The sequence below is a fragment of the Ahaetulla prasina genome, chromosome 2 (genome assembly GCF_028640845.1).
Source record: "Ahaetulla prasina isolate Xishuangbanna chromosome 2, ASM2864084v1, whole genome shotgun sequence".
Classification (NCBI taxonomy): Eukaryota; Metazoa; Chordata; class Lepidosauria; order Squamata; family Colubridae; genus Ahaetulla; species Ahaetulla prasina.
In genome coordinates, this window is record NC_080540.1 from 169120796 (window position 1) to 169146635 (window position 25840).

General features: G+C 42.8%; 1 protein-coding gene across 1 annotated transcript in view; it reads right to left on the bottom strand.

Moving 5' to 3' along the window:
- The window catches only part of PPP1R1A (protein phosphatase 1 regulatory inhibitor subunit 1A), a 117655-nt gene that overhangs the window by 21406 nt on the left and 70409 nt on the right, over positions 1–25840 (bottom strand). Inside the window, exon 3 of the mRNA XM_058167945.1 lies at positions 1472–1509. Within this exon, the coding sequence (XP_058023928.1) occupies positions 1472–1509 (38 nt within the window). The remainder of the gene's footprint in view (positions 1–1471; positions 1510–25840) is intronic.

Below are 25840 nucleotides of genomic sequence, written 5' to 3' on the forward strand. Positions count from 1 at the left end.
CTCTCTGCATTACCTGGGGCCCTTCAATGTGCTGGACCACCCATCCTGTTTGATTAGCAAAATTGCTAAGATTCAGCCTTGTTGGAGAGTTCAGTGGTTAACTTAGGTAGCTGTATTTTTTTTTTTGTAGTTTTCATATATTTCTATTATTATTAGAGCTGATCACCCATTCACCCAGATATTTAGAGTGGATTTGGCATTTTTGTCAGCTATTGAGTCTGTCTGTCTCTGTCTGCTTGATTAGTTCTTTCTATGCAATTGTTAAGATAAATAAGACATATCATGGGAGGGAAAGCACCTCTGGAATGATATAAGGGTAAAGGGTAAGGCTATACTCAATCCTGAATCTATGGCTACAGTTAGCAAGGACAGACCATCTAGAGCAGAGGTCTCCAATCTTGACAACTTTAAGACTTGTGGACTTCAACTCCCAGAATTCCTCAGCCAGCAAGCCTAGCTAAGACCCCCACCCCCTGGGAGTCTGACAACTAATCAGGATACTCTTCCTGTGCCCCAGGAAGTTCAAAGCTCAGAGAAAGCATAAAGCCAGGGAGCGCACAGGATCTCATCCCTTTTCTGTTCAGGAACTCAAGCCATGTGATCCTGACCACCATTAAACCATCTTTCCAAGCAGTCTCCATGTTTCCAGTGTCTTTTTCCCCACTTGGAACTGAACCCAGATGGATATTTCTTCCAACGGTATATATATCTTCTAGCCATGTAGTGCATCTAGCTCTTGCTACTTACAGAATGAAACAATGAATGAAAAAAAAGTCCTCGAAGATCTGGAATTCCAGCTTCTTCTTTGTGATGGGCACATAATCTGGTGATTACCATTTTCTTGGCTCATGCCTTTGGGTTGACAAGCTAGAACCAGCCCAAGCCTCTTTGCCTGTATTCCCTTTTTTTTCAAGTTTATGATCTGCAGAGGTCTATAATTCTTCCCATTCCCATGGAACAATGGGGAAAAAACACAGGGTAAAGAGCATCAGCTTCTTGTCTAGTTTGTCCTCTTGTCCCTTCAGAATCAGACATGCAGATCATCTCAGAAATACAATTGAGGCTACAAATCAGGGTTGGGAAAATCTAGACAACCACAGGGGGGCAGCAAAGGGCTAGATTTCCTGTGCTGCCAGCTGGCGTTCATTGGGAGACTTTAAGTAGCCGTAAAATTAATTCCATCTTTTTCCATTATTAAAGCTTATTAATTAAAGCAATGACAATAAAACTCATTCCAGTCCAATGAAGCCTTTGTGGGTGGCACTCACACTTTGTTCTTCCTGGCATTCTGAAATTTTGTCTTTTACTTTTAGTTCTTGGTAAATATTTTTTCATAGGAAGCGTGTACATTCATACATGAAATGTATTCCCCTATCATCATCCTGGATGGCTTTCATGTATCACAGTATTATTCTGTTAAATGCATAAATCAACTCCATTGTTCAAGTCTGAAAACAGCAGGAATATATACCTTCAGAAGCGGGTTGGGGATCCGGTCTTCATCGATTTCTAGGGTGAAAAAGTAGGGACAAAGAAGGAAAAGACAGAAGTTAAAGGCATGGTAAAATAAACACACAAATTAGAATTCTAGGCTATTTTTGCAATAGAAATATCTTTTCACTGTCTCCCTGAATTTTATTTATTTCATCATTATTATTACTACAAATAGCTCAAGGTGGTGAATATATCCTCCTGTTTTTCCCCACCACAAAAACCATGAGAGGTGAGTTTAGCTGAAAGAGGGAGGTCACCCAGAGCTGGCTTTCACAGCTAAGGCAGGACTAGAACTCACAATCTTTTGATTTCTAACCTGAGGTGCAATGCACTTGTTGTTACATATAGTACAGAATAGACAGAGGCTGTTCCCACATGTGACTGAAGGAGTGCGTGAGAGGGCTAGCTCCAATTTCTGCACTTCTCCTTTGTGCTTCTCTCTGCATTACCTGGGGCCCTTCAATGTGCTGGACCACCCATCCTGTTTGATTAGCAAAATTGCTAAGATTCAGCCTTGTTGGAGAGTTCAGTGGTTAACTTAGGTAGCTGTATTTTTTTTTTTGTAGTTTTCATATATTTCTATTATTATTAGAGCTGATCACCCATTCACCCAGATATTTAGAGTGGATTTGGCATTTTTGTCAGCTATTGAGTCTGTCTGTCTCTGTCTGCTTGATTAGTTCTTTCTATGCAATTGTTAAGATAAATAAGACATATCATGGGAGGGAAAGCACCTCTGGAATGATATAAGGGTAAAGGGTAAGGCTATACTCAATCCTGAATCTATGGCTACAGTTAGCAAGGACAGACCATCTAGAGCAGAGGTCTCCAATCTTGACAACTTTAAGACTTGTGGACTTCAACTCCCAGAATTCCTCAGCCAGCAAAGCTGGTTAACGAATTCTGGGAGTTGAAGTCCACAAGTCTTAAAGTTACTAAGGTTGGTGACTCCTGATCTAGAGTCTCAAAGCTACCACCAGCCAAAGACCCTTTCTATGGCCCTTAAGACCCCTCCTGACCGGGACAGCTGAAAGCTGATGGCCAGCCGTCCTGCCACTTGGGAGACAGATGTCAGCTGTTCTGAAAGGAAATGGGACAACTTGACATAGCCAATGTGCTGTGGCCAATGTGCCACGGCCAACTCCCCGCGGGACAACTCATCATGGCCAACTCGCTGCGGGTTAGTTTAACAACTATATTTAATTATTTAAAATTAAAAAAATATTTTAATTTTTGCCATTCACATTTCATTCTGTCCCTCCGTTTGCATCCTTTCTTTAATGATTTTATTCTACCATTTCTTTGGTATTAGTGTAGCTTTTGTCCAGCAGTGAGTTGTCCTATGGCGAGATAGCCATGGCGAGTTGGCTGTGGTGAATTGTCATAGACCCGTTCTGTAAGCCCTCAAATAGGCACACACCACCTTTAGGACAACCCCAAGAATCTTTCCCTAACTGTAGCCTTGCTTGTATATTTGATGTTGTTCCTTTTTGCAGCCCTCGGCCACCATGAAATGCCAACTGTGGCTTTCCCACCCCAACTTAACAATAACAACGTAACAATACAATCTTGAAGTTTGCCCCATCTCAGTAAACCAGGGGTCCTCAAACTTTTTAAACGGGGGGTCAATTCACAGTCCCTCAGGCTGTTGGGGGGGACGGGGGGGACCAGCAGGGTGGGCGTGGCCAGGTAGTCATGTGACTGGGTGGGCGTGGCCAATTAAGCAATGCACACAAATTAAACTTTAATTTGTTTTGCTCCTGGGAGTGTTTTATTTTTCACCCCCCCCCCTGCCTCCAGCAGCATTCTGCAGGCCAAAAACAAGCAAAAATGGCCTGGTTTTTTGGCCAAAAAATGGACCATTTTCGCCCATTTTTTGGCCTCCTGGGGCATCTGTGTGCCCCGTTTTTCACCTCCCCTGTCTCCAGAATGTCTCTGCAGGCCAAAACTGACCTTTCAGTTCCAACCCTCGGGGCTCGCGAAGGTAAGTCCTGCGCTTGGCCAGAGGGTGGGCACGGCAATGTGGGCGGGGCAGCCTCATGATTCTGCGCGGGCCAGATTAATGGCTTTGGTGGGCCGCATGCGGCCTGTGGGCCGTAGTTTGACGACCCATGTAGTAAACTGTAGCCCAAAAGCTAGAGTAAAACAAGCAGGTTTTCCAGAAGCTTCAAGTATTAAAAACAGGGCAAAACTTCAATTCTGGCCCACCAATGGACAGCTTATCCCAGGGGTCTGCAAACCTGGCTCTTTTAAGACTTGTGGACTTCAACTCCCAGAGTTCCTCAGCCAGCAAGCTGGCTGAGGAACTCTGGGAATTGAAGTCCACAAGTCTTAAAAGAGCCAGGTTTGCAGACCTCTGGCTTACTCTATCCACCCGCTCAACTGCAGTCCGTGATCTTTTCCCCAGGGATCCCAAAGTTGGCTTGGCTCACCAAGGGCTGGAGAGGAAAAGCAGGTGTCGTGGAGCACATACAGCAAGCCCTGGTCAGATGCTGCCTGGAAAAACACCTGAGGCTTTTCCCCACAATCCTGCCGCTTAAGCAGTGGCCTCTGCAATTTGCTGGATCCCTGCCGGGAGCCTGTGATTTTATTTGTCAAAATGCCTGTCGTGCTCGATTACGCTGCGCTTTGAGATTTTAAGGATGACTTATGCCGACTGCGGAATAGCATTACTGGCATCACCTCCACGTTTTGAGTCATTTATTACATTATGATGGGGTTTTATTGTTGTTTTATTAGTTGTCGGCTCTGTTATGGGTAGGGTGGGCCAGCTGGTCCTACAGAAATTGAGCATGTGAAGCTTTCCATGGTGATAAACCTTTTTATTGCCAATAGAACAAATGGCAGTTTGAGGTACAGCAGTAAAGGGTCTTGGCTAAATTGTTAGCTCTTCCCAGAAGGAGACCTTGGGAACAATAGTGTAATCTAGTTTCTGCAGGTAGCTGAATGCTGTGTTTTTTTATTTTAATTAGCTGATCACCCTTTCCTCCCTTCTTTTTTTTTTTTATAACCAAGCTGGTATTCCTGGCCTGCCTGTTTCAACCAGCATGGCAGACAAACTGGAAGTATAGCAGGAATGTTACCTCAAAAGACAGAAGACCAATGAGCAAAGTCAAATGGGGTAAAAGGAGAGGCATAGTCGAAGGCTAAGTGGGGAGGGGAACAAATCAAGTTATTTATTATTTGTTTGATTTGCAGCCTGCCTTTTCCCCAGGAGCTCATAGTGACATACTGTATATATATATAAAAAAATCTCTCCTCTTACAACAACTCTGTAAGGAAGGCTGAATGGAGCAAAACCGACTCGCTTAAAGTTGCCCCCTGGCAGAGGATGGATTTGAACCAGGCTCTCTCAAGCCTGAGGTCAGCACTTCAGAAGCAGACTGTTGTAGTCACTGTTGAATGACTACAACAGTCTGCTTCTCTTTACAGGTCGACCCGGAGTACAGGGGCTCTCATGGTTAGGATACTGGATTGTAGGTTAGCAAGCCCGTGTTTGAGACCAGTGTGCTGCTGTGGGGTGGGTGAGTTCCCGTCCTTCGAACCAGTTCCTGCAGGAGACATGAAGGGAGCCCCAACTGGGCGTCCCCTGGGAAACAGTGATGTTGCTGGCTAATCCTTCCAACCCGGAAGCATCTCAAGGCTTATGACATGATTGCGATGAGATACAGGTAATCCTCAAGCTATGACTTACAACTGTCACAACTGATAACAGTTGCTAGGTGGGTCACCATGTGATCAGGCTTGATATTACAGATTTTTGCAAAGATCATAAATGTTCACTTTGGGGTGGTTTTTGCCAGAAACTGGAAGCAAATGTCAGTTTCTGGCAAAATGGTCACAAATCATAGTCATGGGATGTGGGATGCTGCAGATAGCTGTAAATGTGGGATGGTTGCCGAGCACCCAAAATGCAATCATATGACTGTGGGGTGGGGGGGAGATGCTGGATCTTCAAAGGTGGGTCATAAGTAGCTTTTTGAGGGGGTGTCTGTCATCACTTTGAATGGCCGCAAAGTGACCAGTCATAAGTCAAGGACATGTGGTATCTTAATCGGGTGAAATTAACCATCTCCAGATTTAAATATTTTGACCCGATTCGTGGCTGAAAGATTATTTGAAATTTCAAAACCTATCCAGGACTCTTCACAAAAGGGGCATTTCCGAGGCCCTTTCTCCATGGCGGTTGCTCTGGACTGGCATCATGCATCGGCATTCATACCCTGCTGGCCTCAGGCAGCCAAACCAACTCAAACTGGCAGCTGAATTTGAAGCTAAGAGGGTCTTGGAGGTGGCCCAGGTGATAATTGGCAGGATGTCTGGCCAATCTCCACCTCCCAACTGTGACATCCTTGGAACTCCGCGATCTCCTTCTGTCAGGCTTTTTGCAGGCAGACCTGTTTTTTTCTTTTCCTTTTTTTCCCCTTGCTGCAAGACCAAATGTGGGGGGTGGTGGTCTCGCATTTGGAGGGTAACTTTTTCACCCCTGTCTTTTAGGAAGCTGGAGAAAATGCTGGTGAGCTCAGGAATCATCTCCAACTTTGCCAAAACAGAAAGGAGGAGACTTGTGTTCAACGTGGAAAGTTTCAGGGATGGAGCCGGTAGCTAGGCGGAAGTGCTCCAAATTGTGAAAAGGAAACAGAGGTTAATGTTTATCAGAACTCACTGGAGTTTAAATGCCCAGGTTTAAATGCCCAGGGTTCAATAATCCCTGTAAACAAGCAACAGATATTTTTGAACCTCACCCAGGTCCATGTAACTGAATCTGATTCATGTAACCTGATCTGGTCGTTGGGGGCAATAGGCTGACTCTGTAAGCCGCTTAGGTAAAAGGTAAAGGTTCCCCTTGCACATACGTGCTAGTCGTTCCTGACTCTAGGGGGCGGTGCTCATCTCCATTTCAAAGCCGAAGAGTCAGCGCTGTCAGAGGATGTCTCCGTGGTCATGTGGCTGGCATGACTCAACGCCAAAGGCGGACGGAACACTGTTACTTTCCCACCAAGATGGTCCCTATTTTTTCTACTTGCATTTTTACGTGCTTTTGAAACTGCTAGGTTGGCAGAAGCTGGGACAAGTAACGGGAGCTCACCCCGTTACACGGCAGCACTAGGGATTCGAACCGCTGAGCTGCCAACCTTTCGATCGACAAACTCAACGTCCTAGGCCCTGAGCCACCACGTCCCCTAAGCTGCTTAGAGAGGGCTGCAAAGCACTGGAAAGCGGTATATAAGTCTAAGTGCTATGCTATTGCTATCTGGCAGTCAAAATTTGGATGACTACCATACTGTAGCAGGGGGTTATTGTCTGTATCTCTTTGTGATCATCTGGGGGTCTATGCAGCCCAGATCTGGAAGCCCCAACCGAGACCATGTTCTCAAAATGTTGGAGACAAAATTAAGCCTCTTGTATTAGAGCTAGTTTGAAATAGTAGGAGTTTGCATAATTCCCTCTCCTACGTTTTATAATACGTAATCAGCTTTCGATTTGACTAGGCAACCCCTGACCCCTTGGCTCACTGCTTCAGAGATATTCCCTTATCTAAACAGAGGCACAGATTAACTACAGTCCGGGTATTTAAAAAAAACCAGTGAGAACAGGAGCGAGTTCCGATCTCCTGCCGATTTCCCCATTGACTTCACTTGTGGGAAGTTGGCAGGGAGCGCTGGAAATTAGGGTCATGCAATCACTGCTAAAAAAAAAAAAAAAAGCAGTATCGCAGGGTGACGTGATGGCATGGCAATTGCCACAACTTTGCCACTGCAACTGGTCTAAAGATCCTTGAAATTTCAATCTTGTGGGAGTGATGGTTTTGGGACACGTTAATGTTAAGTTAGCATATTTGAGGTATACCCGGGTTCAAAAATTGTCACCTTCACTCAGTTCAAGGTGACAAAGAGACAAGGGAGTTACAGTGGTACATAAATAGTATACGATAGTCTTCTTTTGTTGTATTATTCATTTATTTCTAAAAAAAAAAAAGCTTTTGTTTCTTCTTTTGTTTTTTCCCAACCACTGCAGGAAGAAGCTGCGTTTCTTGATAAAGTAGGTAACTACCATTTTATTTACCCACAGGGAGAGATTGTTACAATTTATAATTGTGCCCCCAGTTAAATAATGTAAAACAGCCTGAAATTCTAGGAACTTCAGGGGCATCTGCAGCGATGTGTGTGTGTGTGTGTGTGTGTGTGTGTAAGAGTGGGGGGAAAGCAAGTGGGAGGTAAAGAGTGAGAAAATGTGTGTGTGTGTGTGAGAGAGAGAGAGAGAGAGAGAGAAATAATATGTGTATGTGTGAGAGAGAAAGCGAGAAGAGAGGAAGAGAGAGAATATGTGTGTGAGAGAGAAAGAGAAGGAGGGAGGGAGAGAGAGAGAAAGAAAGAAAGAGAGAGAGAGAGAGAGAGAGAGAGAGAGAGAAAGACAAGATGAAGTTTCTGACTATATGATCAAAATCCCAGCCCTTTATATGTGCGTTATATGAATGCTTTGATTTTATGTGCCTTGTGTATGGACCCATAAAACAAGTAGGATTTTTAAGTCTGCAATCATGGTTGCTAAATTGATTGCTTTGACACATAGACTCCCCGCGAATACTCCGATGGACACTGAAGGAATTTTAGGTATATAAAATGATGGTTACTGAAAAGATCTCCATAGCTGCCCACTTGCTACACCAACAGCAAAAAATTATTCCAAAAACTCCCTTAAAGCTCAATGTGAAGATAAATATCCTATGTGTACGGTGTACAGTGTACAGTGAGAAGACAACTGGGTGACTTCTCTCTCAGCCAACTTCACCTCACAGCCAACTCTCTCAGCCAACTCACAGGGTTGTTGTTGTGGGAGAAAACAGAAGGATATATTCACCGCCTTGAGCTATTTGTAGTAGAAACAATAAAGCTTCTGAAAGCTATTTCACTTGTCCTTGGTGACATCAACCCACAGACATCTTGACTGATTGTGAATCATCACGATGTCATCTTATTAACATCACGACCTGATATGCAGGCCCCCCTGATATGACTTTTCCCAGGAAGATGATGACCCTAGGGTTTGGTTTTGTTTTTTAACTGAGCCAAAGAAGCAGACCAAAGTCCAAACAATGTCTGAAATGCCTTAAAAACAAAAATGGGGCTTTTGTTGTTTAAAGGGAGTGGTGATGACGGTTGAGAAGTTTTCCTCCTAAAAAGTCTTCCTTCTGCTCTAAAAAGCTAAGCGGCAAACACCGAAACACAACCTGACATATTCTACACTATCTAAAAGGTACGTAATTTGGAGCATCTCTGTCACCCAGGAAACATACCAGGATGTTACCATGGGAACTAGAATTCTGCCTGACTGCCAGACTCCCCCTTCTTGACTCTTCCAAGAGCAGCTAGTAGTTCCTAGCTCCAAATGCCACTTTTAAGTAAATCAGTCTGGTGGACAATATGTTAAATTTACACAAAGGTTGGAACTTGGGGCAAGAAGGATAAACTGAGAAGACTATCTTCAAACGAAATCTTTGCGAGTTGTGATCATCCATTTTAACAATAAGCTATACACACTTAACAATCCAGCCCTGTAAAATTTCAGAATCGGTTCAAAGTCTTCAGCAGCTTCAGTATATTGTGACACTGTCCCCCTGACCACGTTCTTCTGTGACCTTCAACCAAGCATGGTAGAACATCCAGTTTGCCTTTTGGCAACTTACACGGATGCATTCATCCATGGAGGGTTTTTTGTTTTTGAACAAAGTCTTCCATTGTTTTGACTTCCCAATCTAGTCTACAGCCTTGGAGTTTCCTGGTATTCTCCTTATCTTTTTTTTTTTTAAAGCAGTCAAGTTTGGCTAGGTCAGGGGTCAGCAACCTGTGGCTCTGGAGCCGCATGTGGCTCTTTTTCCCCTTCTGCTCCCTGTCACTCAAACCATCATCACAACCACCAATGTGCGACAACTGCTGGCACACGATTTATTGAGCTTTTCAACCCCTGGTAGGCCAACCATGGATAAATCCAAGAAAAAACAAGTTTAAGAAGAAAACAGAACGTTTAATTCAACTACATGTGCTAGTTTTGTGGCCACTCAAGAAATAGTCGGGCACTGGAAGGGTTTTGTGGCTCCCAGTGTTTTCTTTTCTGTGGGAAACGAGTCTAAATGGCTCTTTGAGTGTTTAAGGTTGCAGACCCCTGGGCTAGGTGCTGCCACCTGCTATGGCAAAAACATCTTTAAAAAGTCTTTTAAAACATGCCAAGGGTAATAGAAGAAGCACCTGAAAGGGCAGCGTGGGCAAAACTGGAAAAAAAAATCAAAGCAAAATGCAGTTCACACACACCTTCTTTAAAAAAAAATGTCTGTGGAGATTGTCAGTCATCCAGGTTGTCTCAAAGGTGCTTTTTCAAAAGGCAACTAGATGAGGTGTGTGTGTATGTGTGTGTTGCCTGAGGAAGAAGAAGATGGCGTTTTGTTTCACATCCAAGAAGCTTCATCAGTTCTGGTCGGAGTTATGAAAGGATTAATTCTGACAGGATGGGGGAGGGTTTGGAGGACCATATTTCTTTGCAATCATCTGGTCATTAGCCAGAACCGACAAAGCTCCTCCTCCTCCTCCTCCTCCTCCTCCTCCTCCTCCTCCTCCTCCTCCTCCTGGGTTTTTAAAGTTTTGTGATTTTATGGGGGAGTATGTTATTTTAACATTTGGGCATTTAAATTAGTTTTTTAAGGGATGTTTTTAATTATTGTGTGTATTTGTATTTTATCTGCCTGTTCACCGCCCTGAGTCCTTCAGGAGAAGGGCGGTATACAAATTAAAATATTCTTCTTCTTCTTCTTCTTCTTCTTCTTCTTCTTCTTCTTCTTCTTCTTCTTCTTCTTCTTCTTCTTCTTCTTCTTCTTCTTCTTCTTCTTCTTCTTCTTCTCCTTCCTCCTCTTCTTCTCCTCCCTCCTCTTCTTCTTCTCCTTCTCCTCCTCCTCCTCCTCCTCCTCCCCCCCCTCAGGGGACCTTCTTTTAAAAAGTAATTAGCAGGCAAAAATCAGAGTGGGTGGGCATGCCCTAGTCCTTTCCCCAAGATTTATAAACAACTCTATCCAGAGGGATGATCTTTCCTGTTTCCCGCCTGCTCACTTTAGTACTGGAACAAGAAATGGAATCTTTTCAGTACAGAGAGATTCCAACAGGTGTAATCCTGCCTCTTCGGACATTCCATGTCTTTTCTCAATGCCTCTTCTTCTTTTGAACACCAGATCCTCAGATCGTGTTTAGTTGAACAGTTACAGTGATGACAAGTGTGTAAAAAGATCTGGTAGGAGCCCGTTGTCCCCACATTTCAGGGAATCTCCCTTCTTCATTTGTTATTATTTCAGGTCCATGTGTTTGGATTGGGGGTGGATTTGCTTGTAAGTTTTTTAAATATTTCAATGTTGTAAAAAAAACATTGTTTTTTTTAAAGATCTGCTCTGAGAAGGACAGGTTGGAGAAAAGACATTTGCTGACATCACAAGGAGCAGCCAATTTTGTATTTTTTAAACACATTTTTATCCTGCCTTTATTATTTTAACTCATACCTCAAGGTGGCAAATACGACGACTATTCCTTCCTCCTCCTCCTATTTTCCCCACAACAACCCTGTGAGGTGGGCTGGGCTGAGAGAGACTGACTGGCCCCAAATCACGGAGCTAGTTTTTGATGTCTAAGGCAGGGCTAGAATGAACTTCTGTGGTTTTGTTGCTCCCTCCCTCTCTTTCTTTTAATACAACTATTCTGCCACTCCTTGGGCAAAGGAGGAAAAAATTATATGTATGTGTGTGAACCACACACACACACACACACACACACTCACACACACACACAGAGGTGATAATAATGGCAATAACGGGAGATCTCCAACAGTCTTGCAAATAGATCTGCCTTGCCTCGCCTTTTATTCTTTTATTCCATGGAATAATCAGGAATCCGACTTCAGCTTTAGATTATTATTGCTTGCCGAGAAAGAGATCTATTGCTCGTCTGCCTCCCTTGTCTGAGATCCACCTTTACATCATGGCAATGCGGTGGGGGCGAACGCAGGAGGGGCCGGGAGCAGTGGAAGAGAAAGTCTGGAATGGCTCTCAAATGATCTCTGCTCCATTTAAAGATCAAACACAGGTGCCTGCTGGCAGAAGGAGGCTGAATGTGTGTGTGTGTGTCAGGTGGTAAGTTAAAAAAAGAAAGAAAAAAAAGCCCGCTCACTGAAACTGTAATTGGAGTATGATACAGATGCCTGTGTTGTTTGCAGGTGGGAGAGCAATGTTGTGTGTTTTTTTCCACCCCTCTGGCAGCCTGTTGTGTGCAGCACAAAGACTTGGGCTTCGGATGTGTGACAGATAGATTGCCCAGCAGGCATAACCTAAATAGTAGCTGGGTTTTGAATACGGCCTCAGTCAACCCTTGGAATTTTCTGCTCAAAAGGGCATTTCTTCTAGGATGAAAAATACTGTTTATAGTCATTCGTTAGGCAGCCCTGCATTTAAATGATTAAAATAAGGACGATATAACTTTCAAAATGTGCATACAAGACATGTGCTGGCTCCCTTCAGTGCTGTTGCCAGTGACATGCTCTGTAAATGAATGGCTCAGAATCAGCAGCTGTATTTCTTCTCAGAGTTTTGGGGTAGATGGTTATGGTAGTTGATGATAATTTTAATTGAATGTAATTTTAATTGAATGTGATGGGTTTTTAAATTTTTGTAATTTTATGGGGGTGTTTATTATTTTAATTTTTGGGCTAATTTAAATAAGTTTTTTAAGGGTTGTTTTAATTATTGTGTATGTCTGTATTTTATCTGCCTGTTCACCGCCCTGAGTCCTTCGGGAGAAGGGCGGTATACAAATTAAAGTATTATTATTATTATTATTATTATTATTATTATTATTATTATTATTATTATTATTATTATTCACAACCATGAGAAATGTCTATGGAGAATCTCAGTCATCCAGGTCATGGATGGGCCACTGACTCATATTTACGACGGTTGCAGTGTCCCGCAGTCATGTGGTCCCCTTCTGCGACCTTCTGACAAGCGAAGTCAGTGGGGAAGTCAGATTCACTTAACAACCATGCTACTTAACCACTTAACAACTGCAGTGATTCAGTTTTACAACTCTGGCGAGAAAGGCTGTAAAATGGGACAAGACTTACTTAACAAATGTTTCGCTCAGCAACAGAAATGTTGGGCTCAATTGTGGTCGTAAATCGAGGACTATCTGTACTGCCTGGCAGGACTAGGAATGAAAAAACCATGGAATACTTATCTGGTCTACTACCAATGACTTTTTCTCAGCTAATCCAAGCTGGAACAGATGTTACAAAAAAGGACAGCTACCAAAGAGATTGAAAATCTTGGAAGGATGCTCACGGCTCTAGAGCATGGGTATCAAACCAGCGGTAAAATCCACTTACCTTTGCTACAGATTCGGGAATAAGAGCGCGCGGGAGCTATGCACGCGCACTATGTGGCACTTGCCTCTTCTGCGCATGCGCAGAGCCTTGTGCACATGCACAGAGGGTCAGAAATGGGACGTAATGATGTCCAGGCAGGTGGGAGGAGTCTCCCGCCGCCAGTGCTACCGGTTCGCGCGAGCCGGATAGATCCGGCCAGATTTCACCGCTGTGTCAAACTCGATTGCGTCATGTGATGTATCGTGGTGTTTTGGGCTTTGCGGAGCTGGGATGGGCGTGGCCTGCACATGATGCATCTGGTCTGCAGGCCGCCAGTTTGATATCCCTGCTCTAGAGGTTTAGATGGTGTTCTAGTCCAATCTTTCACTACAAAGAAGAGGACCGGAAAAGGAAGTCAAAAATCTCAGGGTTAGTACAGGTAGTTCTCGCTGTACAACAGTTCATTTAGTGACCTTTCAAAGTTACAATGGCACTGAAAAAAGTTTGGTAATATGACCATGACCATTTTTCACACTTACGGCCATTGAGGCATCCCCACGGTCATGTGACCAAAATTCAGACGCTTGGCAACTGAGTCATATTTATGACGATTGCAGTGCCCTGGGGTCATGGGGTCACCTTTTGAAACTTTTCGACGAGCAAAATCAAAGGGGAAGCCAGATTCACTTTACAACCATGTTACAAACTTAACAACCGCAGTGATTCACTTTACAACTGTGCCAAGAAAGGTCGTAAAACGGGGCAAAGCTCACTTAACAAATGTCTCGCTTAGCAACGGGAAATGTTGGGCTCAATTGCAGTCGTAAGTCGAGGACTACCTGGACCTGGTGTTGATGAGAGATATCTGGTTTCTGGGACCATGGTTGGACCTATCTAGATGATGAACTGCTGACATAAAATGGGGTTGTACGTCTAAGGATAAAAACATGTTGGCAAAAATTATGGCAAGGTTAATTAAGAGGGCTCTAGTCTGAATCCTGATAGGCATCTATGAATGAAAACTCTGAGCTAAGGGCCTCAGATCAAGATTTGTGCTCTGTAAAAAGTGGGGATATTGCTGATATGGGACATCTTAAACCACTCAATGAAGAATCAGGAATGGCTGAGGAGGTTCATGGCTTTGCCTTTACATTAATATTAAAATTACGGGAAATAACTATGAGTTTCAGCCTTTTGTACAGGAAGACAAATATGATTCAGTAGTTATAATAAGGACCTGATGGGATGACATCCTATTCCCTTAACTGGAATCTTATCATTAAGGGTATGGTTTCTTCCAAAAGGAACAATGGCAACGGAAAGTTAGGAGGATTGTTACGTTACTGCATGTTAAAAACACCTCTTCCTGCTCAGAAATTCAGATGAATGAACCTTGCAATGTTGTAAATAGCTTCTGTATTAAAATAATTGGAAAAGCAAACAAAAGCACTAGCGTTACTAGTGTGAACTCTCACCCAGCCAGCCAAGAAAATGGAACTATGCCTTCCAAACACAACATTCAGATCTTTCAAAGAGACATAAAAGGATATAGTGGAGGAAAAATTCACTCCATCAGCTTTTGAGAAATAATTTGAGAAACAAGCATGGTCCTTCCAAGGAAGTCATGATTTCCCTTGCTAACAACGTTCTCTAGCTGGCTGGAGAAGAAGGGAATTGCCTATTCTAGATTCGATACTAATCAAAAGGAAAGATTTAATTAAATCAGTAGATGTTAAGAAGAAAATTGGAGAAAAGGACCTGCTAAGCATTCTGAAATGCTTAGAATTAGTAAACACATCCTCACCAGCAATCAATAACCAGATGAGCAGAGATTAACACTTAGACCAGCAATCAAGAAGTAAATAATCAAATTACTACCAACAGTAGACAAACAAGCTAAAAGTAAACACCAGCCTAAGCAAGGAACTATCAAGACCATTCCCATCAAAACTGACAAGGCAAGCCACTAGTATATATAATACGAGCAAACTACTCTTTGAGGGGGTCATTGGTACTCTCTGAGCTTGCTTGTTTTCTCGCAGAGGGTTCATTACCCAAACTAGGTAACATCATCAATGCTAGTCGCTAGCACTGAGAGCACCAGGTCAACCCTGAGTTACAAATATTCTCCTTTATTAAAACCACTCTCTATTAGCACTGATGAAGTTACCTAGTTTGGTAATAAAATGTCTGCAAGAAAACCACCAAGCTCAGAGAGCACCAAGGAGCCCACAACTTAGAATAGGTCAATTTGCTAGAGATTGACTGGCACATGATGAGGGAATAGCTCTTCACCGTGAATGATTTAAAAAAATTTAAGGGCAAATGAACTACATTTTAGCATTCTAGAGATATAGGCTGATCCTTTAGCTGAACTTTTATGTATTATTTCTGAGAAACTTTGGAGAACTGGTAAAGTAGATGACTAGGAAAGAGCACATATTATTCCTATTTGTGAAAAAGGAAAAGAGATGATCCAGTAAGCTACAAACCAAACAGACAATGATAGCTGGGAAGGACGTACAATAAATCTCTTTAGAGAGCTATCTTGCTGTCTTCTTTAATAAACAGAAGACACCAAAAATTGTTAAGAATAAATTTTGCTGATTATCTTTATCTCATCGTTTGATCAGCTAGCATCCCTAATAGACATAATTCAAAAATCTTATTCAAATGATGCACATTACAGATAATACTCAACTTATGACTGGTTGCTTAGCAACTGTTCAAAGTTATAATGGTCCCTGAAAAAGTTATATACGACCCAAATTCAATGGCTGCCATCCCCCAACCCCCACCAAGTCACAGGACCTTATTTTGTGTGCTCAGCAATCAACCCACATTTATGGTCATCCTATGATCATGTTACTATAATTTATGATGTTCTTGTTGGAAATCGGCATTTATTAAGTTTTCAGCAAAAAACCCCACCCCTTAGTGAAAACTGGTTTGCTTAACAACCACAGGGTTCACATAAAGACCTCTGCAAGTTTGTAAAATCAGTCAGTCATGTGATGACTGACATAATGACTGTCACCATTTGATTGTAATTGCAGGCCCAATCACATCTGTAATTTAAGGACTACCTGCAATGTTTTCTCATTTCATATATCAAGATACATTGTTGAGTGCCACAAAAATCAGTGCTGAGTCCTTTGGTCTTCAGTATGTTAATGATTTGGATGAAAAGGTAAAGGTGAATACCTATCAAGTTTTCAGGTGACGTAACAATAATAACAACAACAACAACAACAACAACAACAACAACAACAACAACAGAGTTGGAAAGGACCTTGGAGGCCTTCTAGTCCAACCCCCTGCCCAGGCAGGAAACCCTACACCATCTCAGACATTTTCTTAAAAATTTCCAGTGTTTGAGCATTCACAACTTCTGCAGGCAAGTCGTTCCACTTATTAATTGTTCTAACTGTCAGGAAATTTCTCCTTAGTTCTAAGTTGCTTCTTTCCTTGATCAGTTTCCACCCATTGGGAAACATAAATTAATACCTAGTATATAGTACACAAAATTGTTTGCTACAATGTCTTACCTGTCAACAACTTCTTCAGCTTCAACCACAGTAATACACGGGCAAACAATCAATACAAACGCAAGGTAATTGCAGAAAATATGACTTCAGCAACAGAGTGGTCAATGCCTGGAATGCTCTACCCGACTCCATTGTTACAGTCTCAAACCCTCAGAGCTTCAACCTCACACTGTCTACCATGAACCTCACCTCATTCCTAAGAGGTCCATAAAGGGGGCGTGCATAAGCGCACCAGCATGCGTACCGTCCCTGTCTTACTGTCCCCATTTATCTGTACTTACTTCCTTTGTTTATGTTTATGTTTATGTTTATACCAGGGGTGAAATGCTCCCGGTTTGAACCGGATCACCCGATCCGGTAGTGATGGCGGCAGGTGGTTCGTAGAACTGATAGCAAAAATTCCTGCCCCCCCACCCATGCCCAGCTGAGCCACGCGATCATCAGAGGGTTTTTTTTTAAACTTTTAAAAGTATTTTTTCTTCGGCCAAAAAAAATGCTTTTAAAAGTAAAAAAAAAAGCCTCTGATGATCGTGCAGCTCAGCTGGGATCGTCAGAGCCTTTTAAAAGCATTTTTTCTACAACCTCTTCGGCCGCATTTTAAAATACTTTTAAAAGTAAAAAAAAAAAAGGTTGTGTGCCACAGCTGATCACCACCACTCTGTGCGCTGTTCTACTTACCCCATGCCTCTTTTTGGCATTCACTGCGCACGCACCCACCTCGCATTTGGTGGATGGTACACACTGTGCATGCGCGCAATGCATACGCAGCCAGCGAACCAGTAGTAAAACGGTTCAGATTTCACCACTGATTAGAACTGCTGGACTGCTACATGCTCAGCTAGCTTTTCTAGGTAAGGAAATGACAGAGTGATCCCTGCAGTTAAAAGACTAAATGCCCAGATCTAAATGCAACCTGGAATCAAATCTCTGGGGAAAGGTAGGTGTGAACAGATGGTGGAAGATTATTCTGCAGTCTGAGCATCAAGCAATTTACTTATCATGCTGGCACTGTTCCAGAATTCCATCTGAAAGCCAGAACTGTCTGAGGATAAAAATATATCTACAGTCAGGAGAGTGTCAATATATTTCCTCTTAGGAGAGATATTTTTTTTATCCATTAGTCTTATCTTTATTCCCATCTCTTCGACTGATACAATCCTGTCTGCTGCAGAATTGCAGCTGTCTTCCTTCGGCAAGGGGTGTGACATCTTGTGGAATCAAAGGCACAAATGGGCCATAAAGTAGATCAATGGCCCCCAACATTTTAGGCACTAGGGGCTGGTTCCATGGAGAGAGGTTTTTCTGCAGCCCAGAGGTTACAACGGTACTGAAAAAAGTGACATGACTGTTTTTCCCACTTACGACAATTGCTGCATCCCCATGATCATGTGATCAAAATTCAGGCGCTTGTCAACTGATTCATATTTATGACGGTTGCTGTGTCCCAGGGTCACGTGATCGCCTTTTGCAACCTTCTGACAAGCAAAGTCAATGGGGAAGTCAGATTCACTTAACAGCTGTGTTACTAACTTAACAACTGCAGTGATTCATTTAATATCCATGGCAAAGGAAGGTCGTAAAATGGCACAAAATTCACTTAACAGCTGTCTCAGCAACAAAGATTTTGGCTCAACTGTGGTTGTAAGTCAAGGACTACCTGTATTAGAATGTGTATTACAGTGATTGGTTTTACTTCAGAGCACGAGAGATAGTTTAGCCCCTTAGTGGTCAGAATGCAGCATTACAGGCTAATTCTACCCACTGCCAGGAGTTCGATCCTGACTGGCTCAAGGTTGACTCAAACTTCCATCCTTCTGAGGTGGGTAAAATGAGGACCCAGATTGTTGGGGGCAATAGGCTCACTCGGTAAAGTGCTTTGAGGATGCTGTAACACAGGGGAGTCAAACTTGATTTCATTGATGGCCACATCAGGGTTGTGTTTGACCTTGGGGGTGGGAAGGAATGGTCAAGGTAGGTGTGGCCAGCTTGATGTCACTTGGCCCACCCGGGCTCCGTTTTCACTGGCAGAGAGCTGCAGGAGGATGTCGTGGCTGAAAATGGGGCCACTGAGGCAGGGGTGAAATGTAAAATTTGTTACTAACATTTCTGTAGGCGTGGCTTGGGGGTGTAATGTGACTGCGTAGGCGTGGCCAACTTTTTTTTTTTTACTTTTAAAAGCATTTTTTCTACAACCTCTTTGGCCCCAAGAGGTTGTAAAAAAATGCTTTTAAAAGCCTCTGATGATCAGGTAAATCGGCTGGGATCGCCAGAGTAGTCTTTTAAAAGCAGGCTGAAGAGGTTGTAGAAAAAATGCTTTTAAAAGGCTCTGATGATCCCAGAGGCTTTTTTGTTACTTTTAAAAGCATTTTTTCGGCTGAAGAAAAAATGCTTTTAAAAGTAAGAAAAAAACCTCTGATGATCACATGGCTCAGCTGGGCATGGGAGGGGAAGGGATTTTTGCTACCGGTTCTCCGAACCACCCACAGCCATCGCTACCGGATTGGCCAATCGGTCTGAACCGGGAGCATTTCATCCCTGCACTGAGGGTCACAGGCGTCTCTCCCAAACTCTGTTTTCGCTGGCAAAGGCACTATGGGCCAGTCCTTTGCCGTTTCCAGGGCGGCCCCACAGGCCGGATCCAGCCCCTGGGCCTTGAGTTTGACATCCTTGCTTTAAAGCATTATAAAGCAGAATATAAATGCTATTGCTCTTGTTATTAAACAAGGGTCCGAGATGGGTAGGAAATCTATTCCAGCAGGAATCAGCTTCAGGAAGGGGTGAAATCCAGCAGGTTCTGACAGGTTCTGGAGAACTGGTAGTGGAAATTTTGAGTAGTTCAGAGAACCGGCAAATACCACCTTTGGCTGGCCCCAGAGTGGGGTGGGAATGGGGATTTTGCAGTATCCTTCCCCTGCCACACCCACAAAGCCACACCCACAGAACCTGTAGTAAAAAAAGTTGGATTTCACCACTGGCTTCAGGTGATATCCAGAGCACTACAATCCCATAATGAAGGGGAGACAGCAAGGGCCGTTGAGGAGACTGTAGCCCCATCGACTCACACTCTCTCCTTGTTACTTCTCATCTATCCATGGAGGCTCTTGTTCTTTCCTAATAAAATACATCTGCAACCGCAGTGACTGGAAAAACAGAAGATTTCCATGCAAGGAGATTTGAGAGAGGAAGGGAGGGGGACAGATTAAAGATTCTTTTATATTGTGTTTCTGAAAGGATATTAGGGCGACTAAAGAAAGAGAACAATTATTATAAAATAAGCGGAACTCACCTGTCAGCTCTAGGGAATAAAGCTTAGCCATGGGATAAAAAGATGTTAATTTATGCAGCCGGAAGGATAATTTTTTTTAAAAAAAGTTGGATAACAGTAACTCCTGCTGAACGCAAACCCTTTGAGTCCATTTTTCATTCCAGTATGGAAAGGCAACTATGGACACAATTTAAGCTGGGCTGATGGTCCATCAGCAATGCAAATAATTTTTCCCTTATTGACATTTCCATTTTCTCTCCTGGAGCTTCTGAAGAAATGGCTCCCCCTTCTTTATTCTTCCCCCCTTCCAACCAACCAATACAAGTGGTGTGTGTGTCCAGTCCAATCGTGTAGTCACAATGCATTCCTCAAATGCATTCCAAAATAGAATACAGATAGTCCTTAATTTACAACCACAATTGAGCCCAAAATTTCTGTTGCTAAGTGAGAGATTTGTTAAGTGAATTTTCCCCTTTCCTTGTCACGGTTGTTAAGTTGAATCGCTGCAGTTGTTAAGCTAGGAACATGTGAATCTGGCTTCGTCCATTGACTTTGCTTATCAGAAGGCCGCGAAAGGTATCACATGACCCCGGGACACTGCAACCATAATAAATATTACTTAGTATTCTAGTACAGGGGTCTCCAACCGTGGCAACTTTAAACCTGGAGGGAGTTGAAGTCCTCCAGGCTTAAAGTTGCCAAGGTTGGAGACCCCTGTAGTAGTATGATTTATGTTGATTGGTTATTTAGTATCCAGGATTATAACATTATTATTATTATTATTATTATTATTATTAATAATAATAATAATAATAATAATAATAATAATAATAATAATAATAATAATAATAATGATGATGATGATGATGTTTTAATTTGTATACCGCCCTTCTCCTGAAGGACTCAGGGTGGTGCACAGCCAAAATAAAATACAAAAAGAACAACACATACAGTACTAAGAACAACCCTTAAAAAACTTATTCAATTGGCCAAATTTAAAATACAGTAACACCCTATAAAATTTACAAAAATTTAAAACCCATAAAAGCAGATTAAAATTTTTAAAAATCAAGCCAGTCCAGCAAGATGGAATAAATAGGTTTTAAATTCGCGGCGAAAGGTCCCAAGGTCGGATAGTTGTCGAAGTCCAGGGGGAACTTCGTTCCACAGGGTAGGAGCCCCCACAGAGAAGGCCCTCCCTCTGGACATTTATCATTAAGTGTTGTATCTAATATTTTATGATGAATGTATTTTTACAATGACTACGATCACTTGACCCTTGAAAAGACCATAGGGCCGTGATGGTGAACCTATGGCACATGTGCCACAGGTGGCATGCAGAGCCATATTGATGGGCACGCGAGCTCAGCTCCAGCGCGCACTTTCGGGCCTTCTGGGCATACCAGAAGTAGGGAAACAGACTGTTTCTGGCCTCCGGAAGGCCTGGGGTGGGGAAGACCCATTTTTCGCTCTCCCCAGGCTCCTAGAAAGGCTCTGGAGCCTGAGGAGAGCACAAAACGAGCCTTCTGGTCCTACCGGAAGCCAGCAAACGGGCTGTTTCTGGCCTCTGGAGGGCCATTGGGGGTCGGTGTGCGGGAAAGGCCATTTTTGCCCTCCCCAGGCTCCTAGAAAGCCTCGAGCCTGGGGAGGGCAAAAAACATGCCTACCGGGCCCACCGGGCCATTGTTTGCCAAAAGCAGGGGGAGTACGGGGTGGGGTTGCACGTGGATACGTGGGGGGCCTGGGCGCATAGAATTATGGGTGTGGGCACATATCGCACAACCCCCCCCCCCCCCGCTCCACATGCTTTTGGCAGATGATGGCAAAAAGATTAGCCATCACTGTCATAGGGGAAACTCTAATTCATATCTGGAATGGGAGGATAAGTGCTTCTTTAGTAAGCCACTGATTAACTGCAAACACACTCCAGTTGACAATATTCTGGGAATTGAAAAAGTACGCTCACAGGATACAGGATTAAAAAACAAAAACAAAGGAGGAAACTACATAAGATGCTGAAATTAGACAGTTTTAATGAGATAGGTTTTTTTGTGATCTTTAATGAGATGTAATTAGATTTATAACTCTGTTATAAATCTTTTATCTTTCTAAGGATGGCACAATTGAGATGCCCTCTTTTTTCCTTTGCTGTAATGTTTATCAGGTAAAAAAATTTTTTCAGAGTTTCAGAGAGCTTTCTTCACTTCTGTTGTTGACTTCAACCATATTAAGGAAGGGTTAAGAGCTTTCATTTCTGTGCTGCAGCTTTGATTTACATGGCTATTATAACACTGGTAACAGTAGGCATCTTTTTACTTATAAACATGAGCAAGAAAAAAAATGCTTTCTCTTTTCTATGACTCTTAAAAGAAAGAAGATGGTTAGGATTTTGTTTTGTGCATTAGTGGGATGACAAAAACATATTAGAGTTTTCTTTTAAGGACATATTTTTAAAAATGCTGCTTTATACGCATAGACATACATACACAATCTGTATGTACATATGTATCATGTTGTAAGTCAGGACAGTCATAAAATGGATCACCCACATGACTGACTTTTTTTTTATGATGGGCGTTAAGTGAACGCAGTCACTGTAAAATAGCTACTCACCCATTAAGTATTAATTGTTCCCTAGGTTAGGCATTATTAATTGTTCACTATGAGTTGGTTTTGCTGAGAAACAAAAACCAAATGTGGTCATCTGATCTTGGGATGCTTTCTTTGGTTGTAAATATAGGATGGTTGTGCCCAAAATGCCGTCATGTTACTCTGTGTGTGTGTGTGTGTTTGTGTGTGTGTGTCTATTGGCTATTGGAACTTTGTAATCAGGTTGTAAGTATCCTGGAGAGGTCCAGCATAAATTTGAACGGTTGCTAAGCAACTGGTCACTAATCAAGGATTACCTTTATATAATACTATACACATTTGTTCCTGTAGTCTTAGTGTATGAGCCTTTCAGTCAGTACTGACTCTTGGCAAATACATACATACAGTTTTCTTGGCAAGATTTCAAATGGTTTGCCATTACCTTTTTCCTAAGGCTGAAAGAGAGTGACCGGCCCAAAGTCATGCCATGTATTTCATGCCTATGAAAGTGCTAGGAATTCATGGTTTCCAAAATTCTAATCTTCTAGTCTTCTGTTCTATTCTAGACTTCTAGAATTCTTGTCATCTTTCTTTAAGCACTACATAAAGGTAAAGGTTGCCCTCACACATATGTGTTAGTCGTTCCAGACTCTAGGGGCCGGTGCTCATCTCCGTTTCAAAGCCGAAGAGCCAGCGCTGTCCAAAGATGTCTCCGTGGTCATGTGGGCAGCATGACTAAACGCCAAAGGCGCACAGAACGCTGTTACCTTCCCACCAAAGGTGGTCCCTATTTTTCTACTTGTATTTCAAACTGCTAGGTTGGCAGAAGCTGGGACAAGTAACAGGAGCTCACCCCGTTACATGGCACTAGGGATTTGTACCGCTGAACTGCCGACCTTTCGATCAACAAGCTCAGCATCTTAGCCACTGAGCCACCAGGTCCCTAAGCACTACATAAACTGGTTCTATTTTGGAGCATTTACATGTATATTATTAAAACATCTTTAAGAATTCCAAAATATGTTGCCTTATTTCTTATTTGATTCTCGTGAAGAGGCACTAGGTTTATAGATGGCCCTTTGATGGAGCTGCTTAGCTGAGGGAGGCTACCCAATTATATTGCAGAAACAAAGAGGTCACCCCAATTCACCTCAGCAAAAAAAATAAAAATAAAAAAAAATGGATGGCCTTGAATTGCTCTGGTCCATGTGGTAGGAGAAGACTCCTCTCAGCTTTCTCCCCAATACTACTCAAATGTTCTCATGATGGTTGCCCCCCTTCGCATCCAGAAAAATCTTAGTGTGTAACTAAGGATCTCCATATTGCCTAGTCTGAAAGCATTTTGGCCATGGTTACAAGAAAGTTTCTCTCAGCCTTTTTCCACAGAGCTCCTTCAAAAGATTTGGTCCTTCCAACCTCCTTTGGTACCACTCCTCCTTTTGTACCATAAGATCCTCCTATAGGAGGAGACCAACGGTACTCCAATATGTCCCAAAGGTGCTTTTCAAAAAGCAACTGGGCTTCGTTGTTTTTTTTCCCCCTTGAAAACATTTCGTTTCTCATCCAAAAAGCTTTTTCAGTTCTCTGAAGTATTGAAGAAACTTCTTGAATGAGAAGTGAAAGGTTTTCAAGAGAAAAAAACAACAACCCAAGGAAATCCAGTTGCTTTTTAAAAAGCCAGGACTGAGAATCTTCACAGACACTCCTACTCCACTATTAATTTTCCTCTGGAGGTGGTGAGCAATTGGGGGAGTCCAGCAGCACAAAAATAGCTTTTCTAGCCTGCTCTCCTCCCTAGTCTACTGGCAGCCATGGAGAGAATACATGCCATGCGAAAGGACTCTTCTTGCTTGTCACTGACTCTCTCAGCCACTTGGCATCAATGCCAAAGAGCTTAATGATACAAAAGGAGCTTTTTTGACCTGCTTGTTTCTCTCAAGTGTGGGAGCAATCCTAGAAGGATTTCCCAGAGCCCTAGGAGGCCCCTGTGGTTACACTGAAGAGGCTCTCTTTTCCTGTGCCCACTGTGAGATTGCCAGCAAGCCACACTGAAGCTGCCATCTGGGAGACACCTTGGCATCTGTTGAGGGCTCTGGCTAACTGCCTCTGGCTTGGGTATTTTGGATTCCCTACCACAATCTACACCGATACTGCCCAGTTTAGCTTCCAAGGAGGTGCTTTGTTCCAGGTTGAACCTAACCTAACACTTAACTTCGATTAAGTGTATGTTAGGTTTATGTACTCCTGAAGGACTAATTCAATCTGAAACTCGTTGAGTCAGAAAATAAAGAACCAATTTCAAGAGCATGGGAGTTTTTTCTCTTCCTTTTTCTGTTTCTTTACGTGTGGCTATTCTCACACATTCGGAAGAGCATCATCACAAATGCAGCCTAGAAGTAGTGGACCTACTAAGGGAATAAAGATCCTTCTAGTGCATCTTTGTCCCATAAAGTATATTCTTTTACCCATCTGTTCCTCTCAAGCAAGTCTAATGAATATGTATCAGGTAAATAATCGCCTGATCCCAGATAATTAGGATAATTACTTGTTGCATTCAGCCGATAAGAATAGAAGAAGCTCTAGAGCAGGGGTGTCCAAACTTGGTCCCTTTAAGACTTGTGGACTTCAACTCCCAGAGTCCCTCAGCCAGCAAAGCTGGCTGAGGAACTCTAGGAGTTGAAGTCCACAAGTCTTAAAGGGACCAAGTTTGGACACCCCTGCTCTAGAGAACCAAGAAATTTGTAGGAAAATATCTTGCAGGAGGTTTTTGGGAAGATTAGCTTTTTCATGGTGGGAGCTGCTAAACATAACAGCTCCTGTCATGTCGAAACAAAAGCTTTCTTCTTCCCCCTTCACCCAAACTCCTTCCAGTTTTATCCTCACCCTTTTTCAAATCTTTCCTCCCCATGCAACTATCCTTTCCTTGCACTCCCTCTCTATTCAGTTGTCTCCTTCTGTTGTTTCTATTGAAAAAGGGAGAAGAATTATGTGTGTGCGTGCACAAATGTGAGAATGGTTTGCCTGAGAGAAGATTGGATGGTGACACATCCAGGTCAGCATATATTTTATAAATGGGGTTAAGTTACTGTTCAAATTGTTATTTTTAATTGATATTTTTAATTCATCTACCTACCTCCAGTACCTATCTCGACTGTCCCTCCCTCTCTCTTACATTATTAATTACCCGGCCCTACCCTTTTTTGAAGTGCGACATTAGGCATAGAAATACAAATACATTTATTTAAGGGAAATATTCAGCGGTGAAATCCAGCAGGTTCTGACAGGTTCTGGAGAACTGGCAGCAGAAATTTTGAGTAGTTCGGAGAACCGTCAAATACCACCTCTGGCTGGTTCCAGAGTGGGGTGGGAATGGGGATTTTGCAGTATCCTTCCCCTGAAGTTGGGTGGGAATAGAGATTTTGTAATATCCTTCCCCTGCCACGCCCACCAAGCCACACCCACAGAACCGGTAATAAAAAAAATGGGATTTTCACCATTGGAACAGAGGTGGGCTTCAAAAGGTTCTGACCAGTTTTGGAGAACCAGTAGT